The 21,712-nt window shown below is 41.6% G+C and overlaps 1 protein-coding gene across 1 annotated transcript in view; it reads left to right on the forward strand.

Annotated features, from left to right (window-relative positions):
- Positions 1-21,712, forward strand: part of DNAH2 (dynein axonemal heavy chain 2) — a 6,636,854-nt gene that overhangs the window by 534,730 nt on the left and 6,080,412 nt on the right. Inside the window, exon 9 of the mRNA XM_044077324.1 lies at positions 11,944-12,101. Coding sequence (XP_043933259.1) covers positions 11,944-12,101 — 158 coding nt within the window. The remainder of the gene's footprint in view (positions 1-11,943; positions 12,102-21,712) is intronic.

Raw genomic sequence — 21,712 nt, forward strand, 5'->3', positions numbered from 1 at the left:
GTTAAATTAAGTGCTGTTCAAACCGTTTTTTGTCTTCAGGGTTTACTGTCTACCTGTTGCTTACCATGTCAGATAAAACCGTGTCAGAGAAACCTATGGATTTTAAGAAATGCGCTTCTTGTGGGCATTAGATTCTTAATGCTGATGCCCGCAAGAAGTCCATGTACTGTTTAGGAGAAGCCCATCTGGATTATTCATGCACTGTTTGCACCACTTTTAATCCTAGGGCCCTTTCTGACCATAGAAACAAGGTGATCTTGAAAGGATTACTTCCTGCTGGGGCTCAAACCCCCTCAAAAACAACTCAAGTGGTCTAAGAGCTGAGGAAGAGATACCTTCCCAAATCTCTGAAAACTTCCTCGGAAACATCTGAAAAGTTTCAAAAAGTCATGTATCCATCTCTGTTGGATCAGAGTCCAATCAGGCCACATATACGGCTCCGACTCGGCTGATATTAAAGCTCACAAGCTTTTACTGTCTCGAGGCTGTCCCATGGTGCACCACAGCAATTCCCCAGATTTCGTTTGCCGTGAAAGCTTCAAGGTTGTCTTCTTTACTGGCTCGTTGGCTAAGTGGAATTTTTTGATATTTTTGCCTATATTATTTCTTCTTTCTTATTAATAGTTTTACCCTATTATCTAGAGTGATTGCATGAGTGTTAGCATCCCCTGTCCCTTTCTTTAAGGATTGTACGGCTCGTTTAAGTTAGAGGGCCATAGTTGCTATTTTAAATTAGAGGACCTTTCCTCTCCGTGTGCTAGTTTTCCAAAAAAAAAAACATACCTTGTCTCTTTGTAGTTGTACTGTTATTATCTTATTTGTTTCTTTTCCTGTCATAAAAACAAAATGTCTAAGGATAAAGATAGATATCACAAGGAACACCGCCCTTCTGGCTTTAGAAAGTGTGATAAGTGTTCTCAGAAAATGTCATTAACCGACAGTCACACCAGTTGTGTGTACTGTGTTAGGGAGCCTCATTGGCAAGAACCCTGTACTTTTTGTCATGTGTTCATCACCAGGGTTCTTAATGAACGTAAAAGGAAACTTATTGATAGGGGTCTGTTGAGTAGTTCCTTCCAAGAACAGCTGGAACAAGGTCAGACTGTCTCTAAAAGTCACAAAAGGAAATCTCCATCGGCTCCTGCTTTGGAACCGACAAAAAAATCAAAAGCAATGGATCCAAAGAGTTCTGGCTCCGATTTTGCTTCTTTGATCTCGGTGCCGTCTGTCTCATCGGCTCTGAGACAATCATCTGTGTCGAGACATTCACCAATCTTGGAACCAGTTTCAACAACATTAAGATCTCCTGTTTTGGAAAGGAGGAGATCTCCATCTATCTCCACCTGTTCCTCCAAGACACTATCTGATGAGAATGTAGAGCGGGTGGTGATGAGGTTGCTCTATGACCAGGCGCTGTCAAAAATATTAGCTTCTCCCGACCCAAAGGTTTCAGATCCGTCCCATTCTCAGCCTACTGTTCCTCCTCTGACTGCCTCGCTTTTGAGTCTTATGTTTCAGGTTATAGAGTGCTGGAACCCTCGGTTCTGAGAACTCTTCCTGCTTCCTGGGAACTGATAACTTCATTGGCTCATTCTAGAGCCGAGGGGTCTGGGAGCAGACACTGTCCGGTCGACTCCGGAAGGGATAGTCACCCCAGTTTTTCTTTAGATCCGACCCTCCCTCTTGGTGTTTCTGCTCATATGAGCTCAGCTCCCACGTCCACTTCGGAGCCTGCTCCTCCTGTTCGTAGTCGACCTTTCGTTTTCTCGGAGCAGAGGTCTTCGGAGCGGGGTGGTAAGGCTTTTGAGGCTTTAAGTGCTAAAGCCCTGCCATTGGACATGACGTCCCTCCAGCAACTGGTAGCAGCCTCTTCTCCCCCCACCTGCCCCTAAGAGTAGGGAACCAGAGCCCCAAGGAACCCCCATAGGAGGTGTCCCCCTCTTCTGAAACCTCCCCAGATTATCCCACTGGAGAGGTCCCTAGAAAGAGAGTTTGTAAGAGGAAGCATATTGACTCACCCGAGTCTGTCACTTCTGACACTGATTTGGATGAGTCAGAAGGGTCCCCAAGATCCCCCTCTGAGAATGTCTCTTTTGCGGACATCCTAGAAATCCTTAGAGGGGTGATTGGAAGACCTCTATCCCTACTGAGGATGAATCATTGTACCTTGAGGCGTTTGGTTCCCGAACTTCCACCTCCTGGGTGACACCGTCATATGACTAACTATTAGGGGTCATATCTCAGAAAGCTTGGAACTCTCCTGACACAGTGGAGTCTGTCCCGAGGAGGCCTAATAAATTTATTACTGCTCCAGAAGACAAAACCTTTCTAACCAAGGGGAAGCACCTGTGGATGCTATGGTGGTAGCAGCAGCCACAAAGAAGGAGTTATCTGAGACATCCTCAAATATCGGTCCTCCTAATAAAGAGTCTAGGATGATGGATAAGTATAGAAAGCATACTTTTTCTTCAGCGACTTTTCCGTTACGATCGCTGAACTACCTGTCCCATTTTGCTAGGCTACAAAGGGATCTCTTAAGGAGTTGGGAGATACCCTTCAGGGTTCAGTAGCTTCAGGATCCGCTGACAAGTTATTTTCGCAGCTCTCCACCCTTACCTCTATTGCTAACTCCTCCATGAGGCTGATTTCTTACGCAGCTGATGGAGCGAGCAGGGTGGCTGAATCAGGGATCTCTCTTAGGAGACATTCCTGGATGCATCTATGCAGTTTTATGGAGTCCTTCAAGTCTTCCTTTACCAACATCTCCTTTGATGGTTCAGCTCTTTTCGGACCTCAGGTAAAAGAGACTTTGACCAGGTGCGAGCTTATCTGCTGTTGGAGTCCATTTCTCCCTTCCTTCCAGACCCTATCCCAAAGGTCAAACAGGAGGGAAAATGTGGTTCTGTAAATCCCAAAAAGGTTTCCCTCAAGCACAGGGTCAACGCTCCCCTGGAGGCAGAGGGGGAGGTTATAATGGAAGGTGCCGCTCTCGTGGCGGGTCCGCAACACCAGGGTGATAGAGATGCTTTCTTTGATTGACCCTTTCATCGCCCATGAAGGGTTGCCTGACCGTCCGTCTCTGGAGGCAGTCGGGGGTCGTCTGTTACTGTACCCAAGCGCCTGGCTACAAATTTCTCAACATTGATGGGTACAAAATATAATTTCCAGAGGTTACCTCATTCCTTTTGTTTCTGATCCCCCTACAAATCAGTCTTTACCAGATGTACCACCCAATCAAATAGACCGTGCAACATTAGAGGTTATTTCATTGCTTCAAAAGAGAGTCATCCAAGAAGTCCTCGCAGAGCAAATAGGATCCGGAACTTACTCACGATTCTTTAGTTCCAGAAAAGACCGGGACTGGAGATCAGTTCTAGATCTCAGCAAGCTGAACAAGTCTGTAAAAAAAATTTGAAGTTCCGTGTGATCACACTGCAGTCAATTTTTCCATTTATCAGAAAAGACAACTGGATGCGCTCCATAGATCTTCAGGACGCGTGCTGCCATATCTAAATGGGCAGGCACTCCAGAAGACATCTACGCTTTCAGCTTGGAGCCAGTCAGTTTCAATTTTGAACACTGCCTTTTGGCCTCACTGCAGCCCCTAGAGTGTTCACTAAATGTATGGCGGTGGTCATGGCTTACCTGAGATGTCAGGGATTCCAGGTGTTTCTGTATTTAGACGACTGGCTCCTCACTGCTACTACCAAGCACCAACTAATCTGAGCCAGGGATGAGACTCTATCCTTGTGTGCCAGATTAGGAATTACAGTAAATCTAAAAAGTCTGCTTCATCTCCATCGCAGCGTATTGTCTTCTTAGGCTCAGACCTAGACTCAACCACCATGACAGCAAAACTGACACCAGAAAGGATAGAATTGTTGCACAACCAAGTCAGACTCTTGCTGACCATAAACAAAGTGCAGGCCAGGATACTTCTTCAAGTTCTTGGTACTATGGCATCCACCATTCTGTTAGTTCCCCTAGCCCATCTACACATGAGTGCTTCAGTGGCTACTATTTGCCCAGTGGTCAATGCAGGATCTACCCTTGTCCCACTAAATATGCATTACAAACTCCTGCAAGAAGGATCTAACATGGTGGTTACATACAGATCAGCTTTATCTAGGTTGTTCCCTTGTTCTCCTTCAATAAAATGCAGTCTTGGCCACGGACGCTTCCCAGATACTCTGATGCCTCATGAGTGGTCCCTGAAAACAGAAGTTGCAGAAGAGATTTTCGGCAAATGGGGCCACCCTTGCTGCAATCTATTCGCCACGTACATGAACGCCAAATGCAGCAACTACTTTGCCCTCATTCCTCATCCGGGGATGTCACCCATGGACGCTCTGATCCACAGTTGGCCTCCGGGACTTCTTTACACTTTTCCACCTTTTCCCCTCATACCCAAAGTGATTCAGAAAGCAAAACTGTTGAAGAGTACCCTGATCCTCATTGCTCCTTACTGGCCTTGCCAAGTCTGGTTCCCCTTCCTGTGGCCTTATCTCTTGGAGGAACCATGGATTCTGGAACCATCTCCAGACCTCCTGATTTACCAATCGGGACAGTTCCATCCTACCATCCAAACCCTGAAACTGACAGCATGGCTGCACCAGTTCCAAGAATAGCCAGGTGTGTATATCCTTTTCTCCTACTGTTAAACACGTCCTCATTTTTTCCCACAAACCTTCCACCAGAAAATTATACTCCAGCAAATGGAAAAGGTTTTCCATTTGGGCAGAAAAACAAGGCATAGATCCCTACTTAGCTCCTATAGAGTCTATCCTGTCCTTCCTCGCATCTATTTTTCAAGAAGGAGCTGCAGCTGCCACCATTAGAGTTCAGTTGGCTGCCATCTCAAATTATCATTTTGGGAGCATGGGAAATTCTATTATGTGCCACTCTTTATGCAAAATCTTTTTAAAAGGAATCCTCCTTCTCAGACCTCCAATCAGGCAACCTCCGGAGCCCTGGGACTTAAACTTACTTCTAATCTCATTGATTTCTCCACCATTCGAACCATCTTCTTCATCCGACTTGAAATTGTTGTCTTGGAAAATATTGTTCTTAGTAGCTATAACATCTGCTAGGAGGGTTTCAGAATTGCAAGCTCTGACCATTCGACCTCCATATATTATTTTCCATAAGGACAGAGTTTCCCTACGAACTAATCCTTCTTTCTTCCCTAAGGTATGCTCAGAACATAATCTAAACACAACTATTGAATTACCAGTATTCTTCCCCAGTTATAGTAATAAGTCAGAATACAGACTACATCAATTAGATGTCCATAGAATTCTCCGATTTTACCTGCACAGGACTAAAGATTTCAGGAAATCGGATCAATTGTTTGTTTCCTTCTCAGAGAAAAACAAAGGCTTGCCCATTTCCAAAGTAACTGTCTAAATGGCTTTCAGACTGCATTTCATTTTCTTATAAAAGTGTTGGGAAATAATTGCCTGCTAAGGTAAGAGGCCATTCAACTAGAGCAGTATCAGCTTCATATGCCTTCAAATCCAAACTTCCAATTGATACCATTTGTACAGCAGCTGCATGGGCAAGACCTCCTACTTTTGTCACTCATTATAAATTAGATTTGGCCTCCCAGGACAGGTCATCCTTTGGGTCCACTGTGCTGAAGAGTCTGTTTGCTTGAGCCACCCAGGATAAAGGTGCTGGGGACGCTGCCCCATCCAGCAAGAATTACGGTGAGATAGGACTAGATAACATTAAGAAGTTATGTACTTACCATAACGTTCCATGTTTTTAGTCCATCTCGCCTACATTCTTGCATCCCACCCTCCTTCCCCCTTCCTGTATCCTGGAGGAAGTGGTGGATTATCCATTATGCTGTCTGACCTTGTTATAGTTGTCTGAGCTTATGCCATGGATAGTAAAACAAAATCCTTTTGTTTATATGTACATAGTTATTGATAATATAATCCCTATTATATATTTGGTTACTTTCTTGCAAACAAGATCTGGGGAATTGCCGTGGTGCACCATGGGATAGGGGATAGCCTCGAGCCAGCAAAAGCTCTCGAGCTTTAGTATCGGCCGAGTCGGAGCTGAGGTTTGACTCCGAATCCATCCGGCAAGAATGTAGGCAAGATGGACTACACACATGGAACGTTATGGTAAGTACATAACTTCTTCTTATAATGACATGTGTCTTTGGGAATTGTATAAGGGAGGAACTTCTATGTGTAATACTGATTTGTCCAGTGTACTCAAAACCTCATAATGAGCTTCTAGAAAGAGTGTTCAGATCCAATTATGAGGCCCATGTTTAAAAAACGTATATGACCCCTGTGAAACTTTTATTTAACACTGCAGACAGGATGGCAATAAGAGTTGGCAAGAGTTTTGTGTATTATTGATAAAGTTATTTGAAGAGTAATAGAAACATTAAACAATTGCACAGATGAATGGAAATTGAGATATGCAAGCAGTTTAATAGTGAGTTTTCTAATGTAATGTGTTTATAACAACCATAGAGCTGACACTGCGAAGTGTTTACTGATTGGCTAACTGTTAATGTAATTCTATAGGTGCATCATGTAGAGCAGCAGCTTCTGGTGTTGTTTTAAAGCACTATATCTGACCGAGACCTAAACCTGTCTTGAGGCTGTCAAAGTAGTGCTGCTGCTAGACGACTCTATGTATCCTGATGCCTTGAAAGCATGGCCTGCTGGATACTGTCTTAGACAAGACAAATACAGAGCTAACACTGAAGACCCTCCATCATGTGTATTGAGTTAGGTTTTACTTCACCATTCAAAATGTGGCATTTTATTTCCAAGATACCATGTATGGGGATGCCTGTATGCCTGACTGATGCATGTCATGAAGTAAGGCAAAGGTTTCATAATTGCCTCATTCCCATAGCTTGTCAGTTCTTTCCTCTCACTCGCACATGTAAGATCTCAATCTTGGTGCCATTGCTGAAGTCCTACATTCACATGCTTAAACATCAAAATAAGTGTTCCTCAGCTTACCAGTCAAGGCCTGTACCAGTTATGCCTTTATTATCTTGAGGAAGAATGACTTTGACAGCTGTCATGAATGTCTGCAGTTCAACCTGAGTACTCAACATCAAAAGTGAGAGCTTTGCAGAGGTGGTGGCAGTTGAGAGCTTTTCGTATGGACACAGGTGGGAATGGCATCTGTGCTATCCAGATACAAGTCAGAACATTGCTACCATGACACGCAGTCAGAGGCCAGCTCCAGACCTGAACCTGCCTTCTTGAGGAATGCTTGATAATCATTTAGCCAGGGACCCTCAAGTGATCTTTAGCAGCATAACTGTGATGGTATGGGTGAGACAAGAAGTCCCGTTTTGATGAAGTGATATAACATTCCCTGAGACTGTGTGTCTGTGAAGTAGGTTAGAATGAGCAATGAATTTGACCTCAAGTGGTAAGAATTCATGCCTTAACCAGTCTTCATTTTTGTTGAGGATGTTGGGGTTAGGGGATACTGCCCAGTGTTTTTCTGCAACCCCATCTTTGAGTTATTGTCTGGATTCTGTTGGTGACAGGCCTCATCCTGGGGAATATAATATTAATAATATCAATTCACAGATATGGGGTTTTCCATATGAGACCTGCACTAGCCCCCTGCCTTGCATGGGCCTACAGTGTGGCCAGAAAGAGCCAATTTGATCTTCCTGCACCAGGATTTGAATCTCAGGGACTGGATGTAAAGCAGATATTTTGTGTCAGTCTGAGTGACAGGTGCAAGAGCTCCACATTGTAAAGTTTGGTCTGAAGTCTAAACCAGATGAATATCAGACATGGTCCTTTCCTAACTCTTTGCTACCATTGGGTGGAGCATGTTCCTACAACAGATTCCATGTCACCAGAGTACCTGGATTGAGTCTTCAAATGGAGAGAAAAGGAGAAGCAGCTATATAAGAGATCTGCCTGTCAAACACTGTGTGTGTGCATGTAAGCTGAAAGTTGAAAATGTGTATTCAAAAGAACTGCCCTATATAATAGGGGAGAGTAATAGCTTTCCATTATAATGGCTTCTCTATCCATGTTATCATGGAATGTAATTGGCCTTACAGTTATAGACAGAATCAGAAAGTACTGAGTTATATTAAGAAGTGCAGGGTGCAAATAGCAATGCTGCAAAAGACACGTTTGGATAGAAATGAGAATGTCCAATTGACAAAGAAAGGATTTTAGGAAGGACTTTAAGCAGAATATCGGTGACAAAGGAAAAGGGGAGAAAAACACTAATTACTAGAGGGGATATAATAGTTACAGAAGTGGGAAAAAGGCAATAATGGTGCATTAGTAGTAGTAGGAGTTATTGGAAGAGAGGAGGATTATGCCACCATGTATTTATAATCTACCAAAAACTGCTGTTATGGAGCTTAAGTGAATTTTGGGAACTGTAATAAACTTTCGACAGGGAATATTATTTATGGGTGGGACTACAACCTGATGTGCAGTAGCAAGACTATATCAGGGGACCTAGTAAGAGAAATATAACAGATATATTTCTGAAGAAATTTAAGAATATTTATGAAAAATGTGAATTTAGTAGTAGAAACCCAAACTAAATTTGCATATTGTTTCACAAGGTACAACAAATGAGCTTGCCCAGATAGAAATTATATTTCACAGGAGAGTGTGTATTTGAAAGTTTTGACTCAATAAAATTATTTCAGATTGTGCATGAATAAAAATTCAAGGTAATGATGTAAAAGTAGGACCTTTGCATTTCCTACTTCTCTGTTAAAAAGAGAAGAATTCAAGGAATGGGTAGTAGAAATTATCTGAGAATTAATAGGGGAGATAGAAATATCTTAAGAAGTGATAGCTATTGATTGGTCCAAAATGAAAATGAAGTTTAAAAACATGGTAGAAGTAAGAGAGAGATATTGGGGGAAGGAATTATTAAGAAGGGTTCACAAAGGTCAGCTTGGGGCAGAATAAGGAGTCGTTCCTAGAATAGGAACAACTGCAGAATGCTAAAGGGAAAATACGGCATTATGTGTTTAGAAAGGCTAATGTTAAGCAACTATTTTTGATGACAACTCCAGAGTACAAAAAATTTCAGCGCAATGACTTTGGCAACAAAAAGTAGAAAGGGTCGTCAACAAACATAGGGAGCCTATGAAAAGAAAAATAACTAAAGGTTTAACAGACACATTAGAGATATTTCAGAAAATTAATGAAAAATGTGTATAAAGCACAGGAATATGGAAACCAAGAAAAGGCACACATGAAAATATTTATGGAAGCCTTAATGTATACCAAGGTTAGAGGAAGGTAAGGCTCAACAAATGCAGATAGGAAGGGATGAGCTACAAACTGTGATGTATAATCAGTCAATTGGGGAAGTATCTAGAAACCAACAGTATTCTTGTAGAGGCTGTGATGAAAGAAAGTGATAAAGACTCTGCATCTTAGAAGAAAGTTGTGGTGGCTGTAATACTCAGAGGGTAAAGACCATTCAGATCCACCTTTATGTAGACCGTTTCAATTTTAAACCATGATTATGAATTTTTTTATGGCCATACTAGCTAAGAGAATGGCAAAGGTATTTCCCAAATTGATAGATATGGATCAGTGTAGTTTTGTGGAGGGGAAGGAAATGTTTGACAGCAAGAAACAATGATGATCCAGAGGGAAGTAGAATGTAAGGAAACCTTGCAATTATTAGTGGGTCTTGATGCAGAGAAGGCATTCAGTAGAAGAAGCTGGAATTTTATAAGTAGGGTAATATTTCCATGAAATTAGATATTTTCTCCTTGCATCATTTAGAGTATATTATTGTCAGTTTTTGCTTACTTTTAATGATTTTTTTTGTCTCAGTTGCCAGTACTTGAATCAATCCATCCATCCATCTGCAGCCCCTTTTTCCCATTTTTTGCAGATAGGTTTGGGATGTCACTTCACCAATGACAATCATCTAATGTCAAGGTTTGCACTGCACGCTTGCATACACATTCATACCCTAAGGCCAATTTAGTGTGTCCAGTCCACCTACTGCATGTCTTTGGAGTGTAGGAGGAAACTGGAGCACCTGGAGGAAACCCAAGCAAACACAGGGAAGACGTGCAGACTTTGCACAGAAGGCACCCCAGCCAAGAATCGAACAGGGAAACACCTTGCTATGAGGTGACAATGCTGTCCACTGTGCTACTATCTTCAGACACAAAATAAGCTGCATTATGGTTGTATTTTATTTGCTATGCCTGTTTAAGTTAACGTTATACTGCAGCTATTGTGGCTGTAACTAAATTTAAGTTTTCAAGTCTACAGTTGTTACCGCCTTTTATTTTCTTTCATAAGAACTTTTCTATTCTTTGTTTTGGGATAAATTATATGCTAACTAGCATTCATACTCCCAACTAAAGTTTGCACACAACATCATCTCTCACCCTAAAAAATGTCTGTCAAACAAATTCTTACTGAAACGTATATACCCACTAAAGACCTCGACAAGACCTCGACACTCTTACTTCTGTGTACTAAATCTCGCAGTATGGCTGGCAGAGCCATCTGTTTTCACAGTATTACTAACCTATGGAGTAAAATCATCCTCTTGCTTAGGCAAACTGACAACATTCAGCTCTTCAAAACCTCTCTCCAACTCTGTTTGAAGCTTTCTGGCTCTTCACTTGCTCTTTCTCCCTTATACCTATCCTTTCATTTTATATGTATCACCCTGTCTTGTATCTGTTTCTTTTCTGAATATATCTATGAACATTACAGACGTATCTTAGGCTAACTAGATGACTAGTTGAACTTCAGTTTCAAAATACTTCATTCATAAGTTTAATTCCCATGACTTGAGAAAATATGGGTACCTGAGTTAAATTAATATAACTTACATTTGTTATGTAGTCAAACACTAACCTCTAGTGGGGAGCATTTTCTCCACTCTCCCTGACCTTGTTTTTTTTTATTTGTTATATTTGTTTTATTTTTTTCTGTCTTCTCTATCTTGCTATTGTGTTATACACTGTTTATATAATCTTTTAGAGCTTTTCTGCCCTGGCATCCTCTGAAAGGGGGCTTTTACCCAGTCAAGACTACCTGTACACAATGCAATCAATAACTAAATAAATACATTTATTTGGAATTGTTTGTACCGTTACTGCCCAGTCACTTGATATAATGTATGCTTTTAGTCGCACATTAGATTTATCAACATATGTTATGTTAAGTCATGGATGGTTGCCTACCACAGCGGTCCTTTCCTGTGAGGAATTTGGCTTGAACAGTCAAAGCTTTGTCAGTGTGTACCCACTGGAAGATTCACACTGGTACACAATTTCTACAGTTTTGGCCAGGAGAAGGCACCAAAAAGGTGGGTACAACCCAAATGTTCTCACTTACTGTCAGAATGACCTTTCATCACAGAGCTTCTGATATTATAAATGTGCAGGGCTGTACTTTTATTTCAAATGAACATTAAGTGGGGATGTGATTATGTTAATATTACAGAAACCAATTGTTAATAAAATTATGTTTCTCATTTTAGTGTTGTCTTGTTTGGATAAGCTGTATGTTATGGCTTCATTTACTGTAGGACTCTGTGCAGACAGAAGGGACCTCTAGCAGGAGCAAGTGTGGATTTCTGCCCGAGGTTGTTAACGTAATGGCATTCTTGACCCAAGCTCTGTTTTACAAATGAACTTTGTGTATTATCCAGAGCAGAGTCTGCTTGTTCCTTTCATTGTCTGTGTGTTTTTGTGAGTGTATTAAACACCTGTTTGGTTGCATGGATTGTAAATGTCACTGACTGTAGATCTTGTATTTGTGTAATAGATATCATTTGGCAGGATATTGTAAATAAGCATTTTTTCCCCCATCTTTGATATTATTTTATCATAAGTTATGCCAGTGTCTTGCATATGAAATCACTGCAGTTTATATTACAGCATAGCTGAATCATGGCTCATTTTACTGTTTCCTTCAGATGAGCAATGACATCATCTGTATATGCTGTCGTGAGATCTCATTGGACAGAATATTTGACGGCTTTGTTCTCTCCAGTAAGAAGGTCCTTAATAACTGTATCCAGTGTTGCCAGGCTTGGAAAGAACATTATCTGCATGCAGCCCTGCTTCATCACCGGTAAGGCAGAGAATACATTTAATGTCATTTCTTGCTGACAGTAATGCAGTTAAGGACACCATATGATGTGTATTACATGAACAATAGCATGATGGCAGGGTAGCTCAGTGGTAGGATCTCAGCCTTACAGCTCCAAAGGTCAGGGAATCGAGCTTTAACTCCATTCACTGCCTGTGTGGAATTTGTGTGTTCTCCTTGTGTATGAGTATGTGTTTTCTTTGGGTACTTCAGTTACTTCTTATCTCTTGGAAACATGCTGGTTAATTGATGCATTGTATTGTCCATACATATTGCATTTATTGCTGTGCTTGTGGCCTGGGTCATGGCAGAAGATGATCCGGTTCACTTATCCGGTTAATAAATGAAAATGTGAGATGCCAACAGAAGGGCACCTGTATATGTATGTACTCTCTCTAAATGTCATTTTTCACATACCTTAGGTACCAGCTATACACTATTCCATGCCACCTTGAACCTCTGTCATGTTATGCCCAACTGTTTTAGCTAATGGTCTGTCCCTGACATTGTCCACTACTTCCTTGAAAAGGAACTTCTTTGTGTCTGGAGTGAGCTATTCTGTCTCTATTTACCATTCATGATACTTAGTTTGTGCATCATCTTTTCTCTTAAACAGTGCTTCTTTCACTTTTCTAAGAATATCATACCCCCTTTTCCTTCCTATTCTCCGTTGAGAATGAATCTGTCTTCATTCATACCTTGCCTATTCCGTTATTCCAGTCATTAACGTTATTGTCCTTTGCACCCTTTGTCACTTCTATTCTTCTGTCCCTGAAACACCTCCAGAAATGCTTACAGAATTCTAAGTGGGATCTATTTGACCTGTGTAAAGGAGGAATAACCTTGACCTTTGAGTTCTTTCTCTGATGTGTAATCCACCATCTTGTCAGTTTTGGTCACCACCTTTTTGCATTGCTGTGTGCAGCTTGTTCACAGGATGGGTACCGCACCTTGATCCTTTTATGTGTGCATGCTGGTAACCTTCCCCTTATGGTTTGCTCCCAGGGTGCATTACCATTTATTTTGCCAGCATTTTAGTTCCCATTCCCTGTCATTTTCATCTTGGTGACTGGTCTTCTGTGGGGGCACCTTTTCAAAGTGTTTACTGAAATAAGAGCATCCACAATATCCTATTTATCTCCACCAGTGGCATCCAAGTCATACATCTAAATAAGGCGCATCTGGCATGACTTCCTCCTGGTGAAACCATGCTCATGTTTATCTTTGTGCACAAAATCCTCCTCATTTACATGCAGGCAACAGAGATCTGGCTGACTCACTTGTAGTTTACTTGAAAGCTTTTTGATCCTTTTTTGTTTGGTGACACGACCTTGGATATTTTGCATAGCTAAGGTCCCTGATTTACTTCCACTACTTCCTTCATTATCTATGTGTACATGCTTTGAGGCATCTGTGACTTATCTCCCCTTAGGCCCTTCAAGTTCTTTGCTATCTTCTCTGTAAGTGTGTTTCCATCTTTACATTCCCTCATCTGCTTCTTATGTTGAAATCCTCCTTTGCTTTTCCTTTATGAAGACCAGAAATAAATACTCATTCAGCAGACTAGTCTTCTCTTTGGCCTATTTATATTTTATCCCTTAATTCATTATAATTTTTTGCTCCATTTGTATTTTCTTCTTTCCCTGTTGTGTATATCTAAAAAAAATATTTTTAGGCTTTTCTTTGCCTTCATTGCTACTGATATTTCTATTTCGACCTTTAACTCATTAATTACATAAGTATTAGTCTCCTTTGCCCATGACTGGAAGAGCTCCCTGGTCAGCCTTAGTAAGAAGCTGAGATCCCTCATAAAATCCTTCAGAGCTAGTTATGAAAATAAAATCGCCACTGATTCTAAAGACAACCACAAAGCATTCTATAGATATGTCAAGAATCTCAATGGCATCACTCAAATCTGTTCTGAGTTACAGCACAATGGCACTAAATATACAGAACCAACTGATATTGCCAACATCCTGGCAGATGGGTTCAGTGCTAACTTTATCAACCCCCACCCCCTAAAGGGCCCATCTGTGTACCAGAAGAATGTAAAGTTCTTGTAATCATGGCTGCACAGGTAAAAAAAAAAAAAAACTCTCCAAAGCCAAGAACACAGCATCCATGAGACCTGACAACATCCCAGGTTGCATTCTGCATGAACTACAGAATGAACTGGCACCCCACCTAAGCATCATGTTCAATCATAGCCTCACCTCAGGCTTTGTGCCAACTGAATGGTGCACAGCGACGGTTATCCTACTCCACAAAGGGGGTTGCCACCACGGACCCCACGAACTAACCGCCCCATTAGCCTAACATGCCTGGTCTGCAAGGCCATAGAACGTTTCATCATAGAACCTATAAACAAAGATATCAGTACTCTCCAAACTCTGGACCCCACCCAGTTTGGGTTGTAAAAGGCAAATCATGTCTCCTAAACCTGATTGACTTCTTTGAAGCAGTCACCAAAGCTGTAGACGAGGGTAAGATGGTTCACACAGCCTATCTAGATCTTGCCAAGGCTTTTGACACCATCTCCCACTCTGGAATTATAGATAAACTCACTAAACTAGGTATAAATCCTTATGTCACAAGATGGGTTGCCAACTGGCTCACTGACAGAACCCACACTGTGAAAATAGCAGACTCCAAATCCGACTTCAGACCACTGACAAATGGAGTACCACAGGGTTCAGTCCTGGGTCATCTCCTGTTTGGTATCTACTTTTCTGAAGTACAGGCTAACACAGAAGGTCTTTGTCTAACGAAGTTTGTAGATTACTGCAAACTAGGAGCCATAATTGAAACTCCTAACAATGTGGAGATCCTACAAAAGGGCCTCACTGAGACAGATGCCTGGTGTCAAAGCCATGGCCTCAAGCCCAATGCCAAAAAGTGCATTGTCATCCCCTTTGATAAAAACTCTGTACCCATGAGCTACCACATAGGTGATAGTCTACTTAACACCGAAAGTGTGATAAGAGACCTTGCATAATCGCCTACTCGGAGGCGATCTCTGCCTAACATACAAAGCTATGTCAAACCCAGAGCTGTTGGACATGCTCCACTTAAAGAAATCCCAATCCCTCCGAGCTGCATGCTCTAGGGACTTAAAACTTGTCACCACAATAAACAGAACATGCTGGAGGGATAGATTCCTGTCCCATAATCTAGAACAAACTACCTATCTATATCAAACAAAGCTCCTCATTAGCACTCTTCAAAAAAAAAAATCTTGATGATTGGATGGGAAATATGAAATTCACCCTGGATATCACCTCTGTGGCTCTGCTCGACAGGAGTACAGGAAAATAATTTTCTTGGGTGGCGAAAGCCAGGGTACCTTTTTGGCTAGCCTTGTATAGTCCCTAGGGCCGATAGCCTAATACCTACCTATGAACCTTTATGCTTTTTCCGTGCTCTTCTCTTACTTTTACTGCATAAGCATTCCTATTTTCAGTTATTAATCTTTGACCTTCTATCTTACACATGCAGACCATCTCCTTTCCTCTGCTTAATCCCCAATTCTCTTCCTTTCCAAATCCTTCTCCTAGTGTATTTCTACATTTCTTCCAGTGATTATTTTTCCATCACTCTCTCATATCCAGACTTAATGTTTGCCCATGAAAATATACCAAGGTATCTGTTTTGGTTCTGTGTTTGCTCCTCATATGTTTTGCAAAAAACACATTTGTATGTGAATTCTTAGTAAATGGCACTTTAGTTTCCTGTTCTTACAATCATGCAGCCAATGCCAGGAAAACAGCTTGAATTCTTTCTTGCATTGCAGGCTCCTGAGCATTTTGTTGTACGCCTCCTTTAATCAACAACTTATTTACCCTCATTCCAAACTGATGAGGGTTGGTATGTTTCAATTAATGCTTAGGAAACTAAGGTCATATATAACTGTTACTCTCTTCCTTATCCCCTGATCTATTCTGTAAGCTTTGCATCCTCCCATATCAGGGAAGGGGACTTTAGCTGGTGTCCACAACTATAATTCCCTTGTATCACTTCAGTATGGCCAGCATGCTAGTTTTGTAAATATTCTTTCTGCTTCCTTAACTCCATGCACTGAATCCCTACCTCCACATACTCTACTACTGGTGTCTCTGTTTCCCATCTGTATCATGTTTGAACATGCCATGTACAATGTAGTCTAACTTTCCCAGTCCATAAACATTACTCTGCATTTTAGTCCTCTCTGCTGTAGTGAATTTTTATTCAGCCCCAATTGCCTTCAGCTGTGAAATGTTATTTTGGAAACCCCATACATTGTATACTCTCCAGACATTTCTTCACCCAATTTTTCCTAACATTTTTTTTTAGTTTTGCTTGTACAGTTCTTGTACTATCTGTTCACTTTGTGTTTAAAGGAGTATTAACCCTGATATAGTCCTCAGACTTCTACCATTTTCTGCATCCCAGGTAGCTGATATGTGTAACCCGTGGCTTGCAGATTACCTCCACAGTCTTCCCATGCATTTTCAGTTTCTGACATCCCATGACCATGCTTCCTGTACTCCGCCACCTGTTATAATCAGCAGTTTTCTGTTTTCTTCCCGAGTCACATATTGAAGAACATTGCAACTGTATTCTCTTTCATATATCCTTAGCCCATTCTGTTGTCTTTTTCCTTGCTGCCTCCACTATTTCTTCAATGATGAAGTGTAAATGTTGCTGGTAAACCATGAAATGGGAACTTCCAAAATGGCTGCACACTGATCGGCAACTTAATTTCAGCTCTACCATTGTTTAAAAAGAAACTGAGAAGTAAGAGCCAGCAATAGTGTCAGCTTGAGTAGAATTCAGTTACTGGCTAGTAACTACACTGCCAGGATGTTAGCAAAGAAGAAATATAGAGAACCTGAAAATAAAATCAACCACAAAAGGTGAAAAGAAAACCCTGGCTGGGAAGAATACTGCATCTGTTCAGCAAAAAGAAGTTCATGCTTAAACTTTGGTACAAGAGATGGCTTCCAATTATTTAGAGGAGAAAAATAAACATATTCAGAGATGATTAAAATAAAAGAAACATTGAAGGAATACATCTACTCAAATAACCCGAGGCTGAAAAGTAGAGAAGCATTATCTAGCAATTCATGTGAACTGATAAAACTGCAAAAAATCAGAGGTGGAAATAAAGGAAAGTCTGGCTGAGTATGAGACTTGTCAAGAGCTGTTTTCAGAAGGGAAAAGTATTAAAAATTGGAAACAGTGGGTGTGTTTATGGAAAATGATTATTCACTGCACACCAGGCAGAAGTGAAGCAAAATGTAGCCCAGCAATCGGGTGATGTGGAGAGTAGGTGTGAGATTCAAGTTGCTTTATCAAGCTTTCTTTAGAATACTTTATTTTTAGAGGATTAAAGAAATATTTTGATGCAGAACAGGTTAAGGAGAAAATAGTTTATCCAAGAAAAACATGAGTTAGCAAACAGAGGAGGACTCTGCTTCTCATTATTCTGATGATAACAACCATACAGAGACTTTGCCTGTGACACCTTTTACAATATTCCAAAGGGAAATGCGTGATACAAAAAAACAAAAAAACATAGGAGTTGACTAAAAGAATCAGGAGTACCTTGGACTTTAATGAGAGTCTGATGTTGGGAGATGGAGATGAACGGGAAGAAGGCCAGCAGCACTGAAATTAGTGAATAAACTATACACTATAAAGCATCAGTCACATCTGTGAAATATGGCTTTACTAGAAAAAGTGGCTGAGAAAGACTGAACTTTTTTGACTTTGTCAAATTTGTGGGTGGACTGTAAACCATATACCCCATTGTGTCATGGTTAGGAAGACACTAAAAGGGAAAAAAAAGTAAAACTATGTTCGTTTTAGTATTTATATAGGATGGCTGAAAAGCCTTCAGGTTTTAAAAGAGTGTAAGGACTGTGGGCATAAGATTCCTCTTTCTGAGGCACATGATTCCTATCTATGTTGTTTAGACCTTGCTCGTTTAAAGTTATTGTGCATCTTTCATAAAGCTTTTAACCCACGAGCCTTAGTAGACCATAAAAACAAACTTATTTTGAAAGGTCTTTTGCCTATGACCTTCTCTGAATCATTATCTGGAGCTCAAACCTCCAAATTAGACAAGGTGCCAAGGTAGTGGCTATCAGACTCTTCCGGATCCTCCACTCTGTCTTTTGATCCTACCATGGAGTCAGCCTGAAAAGTATCAAAACAGTTTGATCTGAAGAATAAATCTTTGGATCAGTCTGACTCAGGTGCCCGATCTGTTTCATCGGATCCGATAACTTTGGATCTGAAACGCTCCCTCAGTCCCAGTATGTGGCCTCTCTGGAACCGGTTCCTTCCAGCCTGCCATCACCGCTTTTGTAGAGACGGCAGCATTCTAGGTCCCCTTTGCTTATTTTCATTCTTCCAGGAGCTTGACAGAAGCAGATATGTATAGAAGGATGAGGAAGTTTATCTCGCCACAGATTCCGATGAGAGTTCTCCTTGCTTCTTCCCCTTCGGGTGTGGCGACCTTTGCCAGTGCTAATCCACCCAACTTGGCTACTTCTCCTATCTGGCATTTGGCTTCAGAGCCTTTGGATCAGAGTCTTTTGGGATCATCTCTATTGGATCCAAAGATTGTTGAATCTTTGGAACTGATCCATTCTCTGAGTCCACCAGCTTCAAATCTGTCAGAACTAGATGACTGTACTGTCATTATTGAAGCCAATGTGTTAGAGCTGACCCCAAAGTTGTTGGAGCTGTCTCTGCCTCTCAGAGCCTCTACATTGGACAGCTTTGCTCTGACGTCTGTCTCTGGTAAGCTGCCTTTGGTTCAGAGGGAGCTAATGGTTCTGAAGCATCTCAGTTCCATCATCCTCTTTCTCCCTGGAGCATTATTTATTTATTTATTTATTTTATTTTACATTCGTTTACCGGGAAGGTCTGACTGGACACAGGTCCATTTTCAGCGGAGGCCCAGGGAGGAAAGCTCCAAGTATAGCAAAATACACTACAGTACACAGTACTATATAATACAATACAGTGTTGTACAAAAACAGTGGCTGAATGTTCACTGAGGTTTGGTAGTAGTAGAATATAATACAGTGATAAACTTATTTACAAGATAAGACCTAAATTAGCTTGGTAAGGTTTAGCATACTTAGGAAATGGTATAGCAGAATATAGTACAGTGAGCCTTTGAAGTGGTAGAGAGAGTATTCTCTGCCTCTAGAGGACAAATGTTTCCACCCCTAGCCCCCCCTTTCGATCTTTCTTTTGAATCCCAAATGTCTTTGTGCATTAAGCCTATACAGTCTACTCCAAAGTCACCTGGCTACCCAGCAGGGTATACTTATATCTTCTGATACTTCTATGGAACATCCCACAGAAGTCCCTAGGAAGAGAAAGTGCAAGAGGAGGCACCTAGACTCTCCTCAAGAGTCAGTCACAGAAGATAAAAATTTTGATGAGGGGGAAGGGTCCCCAAGAACACCACCTCCTGATATCTCCTTTGGATACGTCCTGGGGATCTTCAAGCAAAGGGATGGTTGGTCTACCAGTAACCCTTCCCAAGAGGAATCTGTACTCCTGGAAGCCTTTGGGTCTGGCCCATCTACCTCATGGGTGACTCCATCTGCTGATTAGCTCATTAATTTACTCTCTGGGTGTGCATGGAAGGAACCCGATGCTGCTGAGCGAATCCCAAAGAAAGCAGAGAGGATCTTGGCATCACCGAAAGGAAGAGAATTTTTGGAGCGAAGGAGTACCAGTAGATGCCATGATCATAGGGGTGGCCACAAAGAAGGAACTCAAGAAACTGAGTTCATCTGTCCATCCACCTAACAGAGAGTCCAGGGCATTGGACAGATTTGTGAAGCATGTATATGGTTCAGCAACCTTTGGACTCAGGTTGTTGAATTATTTGCTACACTTTACCAGACTTGAGAGAGACTTAATTAAAGAACCTTTTTAAGTTTCTCTCTGGGACCATTACTTCTGAGGCACAAAGCTCTGTTGCCTCACATTTGGGTGTACTACAATCCATCTCAAATTTGTCCATGAGGCTCATTTCACATACAACTGAAGGTACCTCAAGGGTGGTGGGATCAGGCATTTCCATTAGGAGACATGGATGCACCTGTGTGATTTTTGCGCTGCCCTTCAAGTCGTCCTTTGTCAGTACTCCCTCTGACAGAAATTCTTTGATCATAAAGTGAAAGACTTATTCTGCAGGTCTGAGCAAGATGGTAAGATCCTGTCTGCAGTGGGCGTACATTTTTCAACTCCTCAAAGAACCTTCTCTTGAAATAATGGAGAGGTCATAAAATGAGGTTCAGAAAGTCCCAGGGTCCTTTCCATGACCCACGTGGAGATAATTCCCCCAGTGTCAGAGGGGAAACGCTATTGGAAAATGCTGCCAGCATGGCAGACAAGGCTCGCAGAACCAGGGGTCCAAAGATATCTTCTCTGACAAGACCTTTCCAGCACTCCTGAAAGGAGGCCTGATTGTCCACTTCTGGAGGCAGTCAGGGGTCATCTATCCCTGCATTAGACAGCCTGGCTAGACATTACAAAAGATACATGGGTGCAGAGGATTATTTAGGAAAGCAGCAGCTCTAGAAATAAAAAAGCTGTTAGAAAAAAGTCATCCAAGAGGTCCCACAAGACCAGAAAGAGTCTGGAACCTACTCAAGCCTGAGATTGCAGGGATTCTGGGTGTTTCCCTTCTTAGTTGAGTGGCTAATAACCGCTCCGACCAGACATCTTTTGATAAAGGCATGAGAGTATGTAGTCCAGGTTTGCTCTCATATAGGAATTACCATCACTCACAGCAAATCTCAGCTAGAACCATCTCAGACATTAGAGTTCATAGGGGCCTTGTTCAATACAGTATCAGTGAGCCTCCCTTCCCTTACCAAGAGTGCACATTATTTGATTTCAGGTCAAAATGATTCAAAATTCTTCTCTATCAGCTCGATTGATTTTACAAGCCTTGGGGCCAATATCCGCTGTGATAGTTCTGGTTCTGTTAGCAAGATATACCATATGATAATTCTTCAGTGGACCCTAGCAACTCAGAGTGGTCTATGTCACACCAGCCTGTGTCCACCCAGATAAGAATAACTCAAGCATGCAAAAAGCACTTCTTGTGGTGAATTCACTCAGATAAGAGATTACAAGGCTGTCCCTTCATTCTTCCTCAGTCTAAAGCCATAGTGACCACTGACACTTACCAAATTGAATGGGGGGAGGACTTCTTGGGAAAGGCAGTCCAAGGCACATGGTCCCCCGAAGAGGCCAACACGCATAACATTGTCCTGGAAATGAGAGCAGTACTCCTAACCTTGCAGGCCTTTCAAGACTTGTCTCCCTTCTGGGACTATTGAGATCCAGACAAACAATATTTCAGTGGTTTAGAACATCAGCAAACAAGGAGGGACCAGATCTTTACCCCCTTTTGTCGAGAAGCTCTCAGAGTGTGGTAATGGGCAATTTCATTCAACTAATTTCTGATAGGGATGCACATTCCAGGGAAAGCTAATGTGATAGCAGACAAGTTGACCAGGTCCATTTTATTGCCTCACGAGTGGTCTGCTAACATGAAAGTTGCTGAAAAGAAATAT

The sequence above is a fragment of the Protopterus annectens genome, chromosome 7.part0 (assembly GCF_019279795.1).
Source record: "Protopterus annectens isolate FY-2018-M chromosome 7.part0, PAN1.0, whole genome shotgun sequence".
NCBI classification, from domain to species: domain Eukaryota; kingdom Metazoa; phylum Chordata; order Ceratodontiformes; family Protopteridae; genus Protopterus; species Protopterus annectens.